Here is an 8,198-nt window from a genome sequence, read left to right on the forward strand (position 1 = left end):
TGGTTAAGTGGGACCTGGATAAGTGAGAAACCTCTATAGCTGGGACTCATGGTGCGGTCCCGACACTTTAGCACTGAATTACCTCTGTTACTGAGAAAAAACGAACCTCTATAACTGAGATTCGTTATTGTGATTTTATAGTCACATTTACCTCTATAACTGAGACAGAGAGTGTATTTTACCTCTTTTACTGAGACTATATTTATAAGATTACATTTTCCTAATTGTTTTTTGGAATTTTATAGGGAATTGACTTCTATATCTGAGATAACGTCAATCTATGACCTCTCTAACTTGGACTTCATTGAACAATTTCCGTATTCTTACTAACTCTTAGTCAATCCACAAATTCCGCATTTGCCTAATTGTGTCTAAACAACTTCAAGCTTGATTTAGTTAATTTATGTAAGTAGTTAAAACTATCGAAACGAAAGCTGAAATTTTGATAAGTACACGAAAAAATAAATTTTCATTTATTAAATTTCTAATACGCATTGAAGTCCATATCAGATTTAATTTAATTTTGAAATATCTATCCTTTGAAGAATCATTCAAAATTAATTCAAAGAAATATTAAACAGACTAAAAAAATATTTAGGGACAAGGATTATTTTACCTTATTTATTTTTAAAGATAATTACTAAATACCCTATTAACCACCTCTATAACTGAAATATACTCTATTCTCACCTCTATTAATGGGACCCTCTGTAAATGAGACAGAAATTTATTTGTACCTGGCTAACTGGGAGCCTGGGTAAGTGGAAAACCTCTTTAAGTGAGACAAATTTGCTCGCCCATTGAGATCTCACTTATCCAGGTTTCACTGTATATGTAACATAATGAATGAAAATGAAAAGAATAAGAAAAATTCAGTGAATAACGCTGGGCGTTTATGAGCTCATCTAGACGATGCTAGTTTCCTTACATTGCGGGTTTTGGTTGGTCGGTAGAATTGAACGTAACCAACAGTCCGCGATGTATAACTAAAATCGCATGCGAGTTCGCGCAATCTAAATCAGCCCTAACTATTGTAATAACATCTCCGGACTGTTACATTTAAAATTCAGTGTGTATTTATGAAAGTGGCTAAGGCTATGTAAATGTGTAGATAATGTGTGTGTATAAAAGAGATTTTGAATGGTATCAGAGTATGAGTATAAAAATTAAAATAATGATGTCAAAGAAAAAATCACCATTTAATTTTGTAAATTTTTAAATTATCTTTATATAAATATAATGACAGAGTAAATTTGCCCTTTGCCCAGCAGTATGATACAGTGTATGCCACGGAAAGAAAAAAAAATGAAAAAGAAAATCTCCATTGTTTTTTTTTTCTTTGACTACATATACAGGTTGGGCCAAAAATACGACGACAATAAATTTTTAGGAATATTTTTTTACACACGCCTTTTATCATGTCATTAAAAATTAAAACTATAGTCATTCAACTAACGCAAAAAGTATCTTCAAAATATTCTTTTTAACTTTGATACACAGACTTGAACGTTTGTTAAAATTATCAACAAATATCTTGGAGACACATAAAATCTCAAAAATGCGCGTTTACCCTGAAAAAATTAAATGATTGATCTATCGCCCCCGAAAACCCCCACATAACAAATTACATCGAAATCGTTTGAGTCGTTTTCGAGATCCCCAAAATATGTATGTAAAATAACTATACTTATTAAAAATAATTGCTTGTTTAGTTATCAACAATATGTCGTAGTAAAAACGATTGTCAACGTATATTTGGTTCAACCATAAACTCTGATAATATAAAACTTTTGTACTGAGAAGAATAATTGTTAATATTAGGAATTAGTTATTACTTGATGTTTTTGTTTGTGACTTGTGACATGTTATTTAAAAATAAAACTACTTTTCTATTTGAGAAGAGTCGTTTCAAAAAGGGCTTATCTCTCTATGAATACCATACAAAAAGAAGTCCTTTTGTAAAGGCACTCCTCAGTTTCACTCTAAAACATATTCAGCTGTTTAGACGTTTCAATAATTGAATTGTTTTATATGTTATTGTTAATTTAAATGCATGTTCACTATCGGTTACTTTTTGTCCTAGTTTTTATCACTGATTTCAATACAGCACTGATTTTTACAGCGTGTAATCATGTATATTTCATATTAAACATTTTTTATTAATATTTTACATTAATGTACACGCTGTATGATGTTTTCGATGAAGCCATTGAAATAGTGGTCAGGAATGCATATTTTGTACATTTTGCTTTGTGGTGTAATATGTATAATAAATGCTTTTGCGTATTTTTTTTTTATTTCATTTTGTACCTACTCCCGATTTAGATTGTACTTACGTGTCAAGTTATAAAATAAATATCTGGGAGAAAACATATAAAAACTCAAATATGCGCGTTTTTCCAGAGATAAGACCTACCTAAATCCATTTTCCCCCCGAAAACCCCCATATAGCAAATTTCATTGAAATCGTTAGAGCCGTTTCCGAGATCCCCGAAATATATATATATATATAAACAAGAATTGTTCGTTTACAGGTATTACATTAGATAGATACATACTCGTATACTACTCGAGCTTAATTCATTTGCGGGTTCATCAATATTTTCTAGATTATACCTACATTTAGGATACATTTGTAAGACTTCGATGTGGGATAATGATTATCGATTTATCTTGGCTACGCTCCCTCTAAAAGCGTAACAATAGGATTATGCCCCTCCATAGTCAATTTATGCTAAAATCGCTTACTTTAATCACATCCTAATAAAAATATCAACCTATTAAGGGTAGGTAGTTACTAATATCACAAACAACACTTCGCCTTACTAAGAACTACCTACATTAATGATAATGAGCAAACTAGATGCGATAAACACGCTTAACATCAAAACAAAACAACCTTAATCACTCTTATCTCTACTAAAATCTCTCTTAATTAACTTGTGTGAAAAAGACCAAGTGATTATCTAATGACCGTCTACATTTAAAATCAGATCTTTATTTAAACATCAGTCAGTGAATGTCTTTAGCAGACATGACATCATTGATCGATGCTGACGCGATTCTATCAGGAAGCGAGCAGTGGCTCCAACTGGACCAAAAATGGGGGACACCGGTCGATTTGGACACAGAAGATGACGGACCAAGACTCAAAACTGTCTTCAGCACCTTAGACTTGAAGAAATCTACCTTCGACTCATCGTTTCTATTCAAACGGAGGAAACTCGGAAGAAATCCATCTAAAAAGTCCATGGACTACAAGGAATTTCTTCAAGATTTAAACGACGCACCAAGAAATACGCCAGATAAACAGTTTTACTTCGTCAGCGGGCAGATTCTTTCAGCCATTTCCGTCGAAGAGATCTGTGAAGATATAGACGACATTTTCAAGTCAATGGATAAGCTTTGCTCGGCGACTAGCACCGTTAGAATCAACAAAAAACAAAAACCAGGTATGCCTGACATTGTGCAGTGCAGTATATCGACAAACGGTCTCTCATTCGATGATACAGTGGTAAACGCAAGCGAAAAGGAAAAGGCGGATAGTGACGACGTCTCAGGCTATATTGATGAGGTATTTGGACATTTAGATTCATTCAGTGAAAGGTCGTCTAAGGAATCGGTAACAACTTTAGTAAGGAGGTTCACTAGTATGTTAAAGAGTCCGGTCAAGTGTAGTCCGAGGAAGCGAAGGCAGTGCGGTGATAAGTTTAAGGATTTAACTGAGTTTTGGCAAGCTCAGTCTAATGGAGCTGGTACAATGCATGGCTCTTAAGATTTACTTATGTTTTGATTAAAATATTGTTTTATTTAATAAATATTATTTATTTGTTTGGGTATTTTTGTAGGTAAGGGATTCGTAATTAGGAGGTATAAGTACAAGAATGCAGAAGTAAAGATTCCATACACTTGAAGCCCGCACGTGTGCGAAGCCGCGAACGCGAGTGCAAGTCGATTTCGCAGATCTGCGAACGTGACTCTACATTCGCGTTCGCGGTTACGCGCGGGCTTGAGAAAAAAATATATGTTGTTTGGTAGGTAGGTATTTTAATTTTTTCACTGTAAACCTACATTTACATGTTTATATCTAAGTTGTAGATAAATGTTTGTATTGTTAAAACATTTCAGAAATATTAAATTTGATTTTGTAGGTATACAATTGAGATTTGTTTTATGTAGGTACTAGAATACTATAATCCAAGGTATTTTAACTGATTATGTTTTAATTTGTACCTGTGCCTTAAAATAATTTAAACAATGAACCTTAAATTAAAATATTTGATTTGGTAATGTTTTTACGTGTTTTATTGATTAGGTGCCCTAGACGTAATTGATGCGAGTACATACTGAGCTAATATAGGTCAATTCTAAGAGGTAAGTATCAAGCAATATTGCTATCTCATTCCCCCGTATAGCAGCGTCCCGTTGGGTGGTAGTGGTATGCCATCTGAATACAACCCTTAGATAGGGATGTTTCCTGTACTTAAAACTTATTTCAAACCGTGCACGAAATAAAGCACCAGATAATTATTAGTAAAACATAGATAGCAGCTATTTTTAAACACAATTTGTATTTGATAAATCGGATTGAAATATAAAAAGTAGGCGAGTTTACCGTGACGTCACTATATTCGTTTTCATATAAATTCCATATTAGCAAATCGTTTTGACAGTTCTAAAAAAGCTGATTTTACTAGTAACTGTATACTAACCCCCTTATTCATAAACGTTTACTAAAGTTGGCAAGCCGATAATAATCGTTTGTCCCTTTCCATCACACCAATACGTCAAAAAGGGACAAACGATTATTATTGGCTTGTCAACTTTAGTAAACGTTTATGAATAAGGGGGTTAATGCATCATCCTAAAATATTAGTTAGGATGGTATTATTCCACCTGACCAATGTATGTGCATTGCGTCTCACTCTCTCATTAAGCAAAATATGATTACCAGATATCATGAATTTACATAGAAAAAACATTATTTCTAAAGCTCCTTGTTAATTTTTTTTGGGCCACCTGTAGATTAAATAGGATATCATTTAATGAAACAGCATTAATTATAATAAAAGTTTAATTTCTAGCAAGACAAAAATAAGCACATTACTTCCACAATTTCTTAATAGACATATTCTTCTCAGAGTCCTTCTGCATGACTTTAGCCACTGCCATCTCGAAGTCTTCCTGGGTCACATGGACTCGGCGCTCACGGAGCGCGTACATGCCAGCCTCGGTGCACACTCCTTTCACTTCAGCACCCGATGCTCCAGGCATCAGCTCAGCTATCTTGCGAAGATTAATACCTCTTGTCAGATTCATCTTACGGGAGTGGATCTTAAGAATGTCCAAGCGAGCTTCCTCGTTTGGTGGCGGGAACTCAATCTTCCTGTCAATACGTCCAGGTCGGAGCAACGCAGGGTCTAAGATGTCAATTCTATTTGTAGCCATGATGACTTTGATGTTTTTAGTTGCTTCAAATCCGTCAAGCTGGTTTAGCAACTCCAACATAGTACGCTGGACCTCAGAATCACCGCCACTGCCAGACTCTATCCGAGATGAACCAATAGAATCAATTTCATCCATGAAAATAATAGACGGAGCATGCTCTCTAGCCATAACAAACAGTTCTCTCACCATACGGCTTCCTTCTCCAATGAATTTCTGCACCAGCTCAGAACCAGATACACGGATGAATGTACATTCGGTGTGGTGAGCCACGGCACGAGCCAGCAAGGTCTTTCCAGTGCCGGGAGGTCCGTACAAAAGCACACCTTTAGGCTGAGCAATACCTAAGGCATCAAACAGCTCCGGGTGCTTAACGGGCAGCTCAATTACCTCTTTAATCTCCTTAATTTGCTTATCCAGACCTCCCACCATCTCGTAAGTAGAATCGGGAACCTTTTCCACCATCATGAGGGAGACCAGAGGGTCAACTTTGTTGGGTAAGATCTTATGAAGAGTGTAGCTCTCGTTGCGCAGCGCGACGCGGCAATTGGCGGTGACATCATTAATGTCCACATTCTTGTCTAAATCTACCACGAATTTGCCCTCAGGATGGACTTTTACTAGAACTTTCTTCTTGTCCATCGGTTTCACAACTTCACCGACGTACGAACCTTGCTCCTGCAGCAGCTGCAGCTCCTCTCTCAGCATACGCACTTTAGCGTTGAGTTCATTCCTTTGAGCTTGCAAACGCCGTAGATTTTGAGACTTCTCGGCCACGACTAACTGTAACTCTTCGATCTTCGTGATGTAGTATGGGCGGAAACCCTCGCCCTTTGCGGAGTCCACGTCCATTTTCGTGAGCGTCATTTTGTATTTGTTTCACGCGCTCATCAACACAAAGACTTTAGTTAAATCACAAATAACAAGAATGAAAGATCACACGACGAAATACGACAATGCCGACCCCAATATTTTTCAAGTCATGGCACAGATAACACAACACAAGCATACATTTTGACATTAGAAATGTTGCCACTCCAAATTGCAGTATTCTACTCATAGACTTATAATATATAGAGACGGTGTCTCAGCGAGCTGTCACTGTTGCCACTTTTGTTTAGTGTACGATTAACAATGAGGCCCACGTTGCTGTAGCCATGTCGATAAAGTCATATCGATAAACTATCGACATTTCTTGCAATTTTAATTTTACTTCAAAGGCTTAACAATACCTAAAATGACCAAAAACGCTTTTGTTCTTTATTGTGGTTATCAGATCACAATTTTATAGTCACGCTCCAGCAGGGAACTAAGGGAAAGTTCAGATATTTAATTAAAATACATAAATACCTCCTAAAATAGGTGTTCCGCAATAATTGAATTATATTATTATATTATAATATATTCATTATCCATTAGCATTTCAATTATGTTTATGTTTAACGAAGATATTGAAACTTCAATTAATCGCTATTTCGTTCCGCTGTGTAGCGTGTATCGATATATAACATGATTAAAATCGACTTTTAACATCCCTAAAAGAGCACACATATACGCTTTGACGCACATATACACAGCCTGGGCGCATCAAGAAAGGCAACACTTGATTTGAAGTCCACCTTGTCAACAGTATGGTTGTCCTTTTTTGACAAACGGCATTTTTAAAAGAGCGAGTAGAGAGAAATGATACTAGTTGCTGCGCCGTGAAAGAGAACAGAAAACGTTGGGCCCTTGATTCTACTAAAGTTATGTTAAGATATGAAATTGGCGTCAATCTCCAATTTTAGATTTATGGTGATATTAGAGCCCTCTAGAATGAAAAAAGCCCCAGAACGAAATTACTGGCATCACAAATTGGTATTCTTGCGTCCGCACCTCATTTTATCGGTAATATCGGTCATTATCGTCGAGCCAAATTGGTGTTTGCGTCCGAACGTCCTGATTCGATCGGGCAATTTAATCAGATTGGCGGAAAATTGGCTAATCTGGATACGCCTTAAATCAGCTGAATTTAGGCCGACCTCATTCGCACGAGCGCTTTTACAACGCGCCTTAATAAAGCACTTGAATCCGTCCGCACGCTAGAATAAATTCAGGGTGGGGAAGGAACAAGATCAATGTGAGACTGTGACAAGGACAAACAATAATAGCGCTTGCGCTGCTACTCCTACTGAAAGAAACATAAGACTATCCCGTTCTGTCAGTTACCCCCACTACTAATGCCCAATCCAGTTTAATACTAGATTCATGTATATTACACAAAAAAATTGTTTCACTCGGTGGCAATATTTATTTAAGGCATTCACTGCCAGGGGGCGTGGCCTAGGAACAAACTTGTATGACGGTGAACGCACATGTGCGTTGGGGGCAGTGAATGTGTTAAACCCTCGTGCCTTGAAAGGCACACCTCGCAACGCTCGAGTTTCCAATTTTGGAATCTTTCGCTTGCTCTAGTACAGCAACACGAGAGGGTAAACAACTTTGCCCGCTTCAAAAATAAATTATATCATTACTTTAATAAACATAATTCGTGGTAGCTTGAAAAATTTATTCTTCCACTTTTTCTAATCAGAACTCGATACCGAATATGCCCTTAAACAGATCCCACTATTTTTGATACATCCTGTACAGATGATTAGATGTGAATATTGGAATTGTTTATTTTATGCTCAATGAAAACAAAAACAATGATATTTTTTTATCCATTTATTATAAGAATAAACAACATACATATTAGCCCCCATTCGCACAGC

General features: G+C 36.3%; 2 protein-coding genes across 2 annotated transcripts; one reads left to right on the forward strand and one right to left on the reverse strand.

Annotated features, from left to right (window-relative positions):
* Positions 1 to 2,809: 2,809 nt before the first annotated feature.
* Positions 2,810 to 3,821, forward strand: LOC134673820 (uncharacterized). The gene has a single exon (XM_063531847.1). It carries the CDS (start codon positions 3,020 to 3,022, stop codon positions 3,773 to 3,775), a length of 756 nt encoding a protein of 251 aa, XP_063387917.1. The 5' UTR covers positions 2,810 to 3,019; the 3' UTR covers positions 3,776 to 3,821.
* Positions 3,822 to 5,056: 1,235 nt separating this feature from the next.
* Positions 5,057 to 6,443, reverse strand: LOC134674048 (26S proteasome regulatory subunit 8). Its single transcript, XM_063532098.1, has one exon. It carries the CDS (start codon positions 6,310 to 6,312, stop codon positions 5,104 to 5,106), a length of 1,209 nt encoding a protein of 402 aa, XP_063388168.1. The 5' UTR covers positions 6,313 to 6,443; the 3' UTR covers positions 5,057 to 5,103.
* Positions 6,444 to 8,198: the final 1,755 nt, after the last annotated feature.

The sequence above is a fragment of the Cydia fagiglandana genome, chromosome 19 (genome assembly GCF_963556715.1).
Source record: "Cydia fagiglandana chromosome 19, ilCydFagi1.1, whole genome shotgun sequence".
Taxonomy (NCBI): domain Eukaryota; kingdom Metazoa; phylum Arthropoda; class Insecta; order Lepidoptera; family Tortricidae; genus Cydia; species Cydia fagiglandana.

Coding starts and splice junctions, on each gene's coding strand:
- LOC134673820 (XM_063531847.1), top strand. CDS start 3,020: ATGTCTTTAGCAGACATGACATCATTGATCGATGCTGACGCGATTCTA.
- LOC134674048 (XM_063532098.1), bottom strand. CDS start 6,312: ATGACGCTCACGAAAATGGACGTGGACTCCGCAAAGGGCGAGGGTTTC.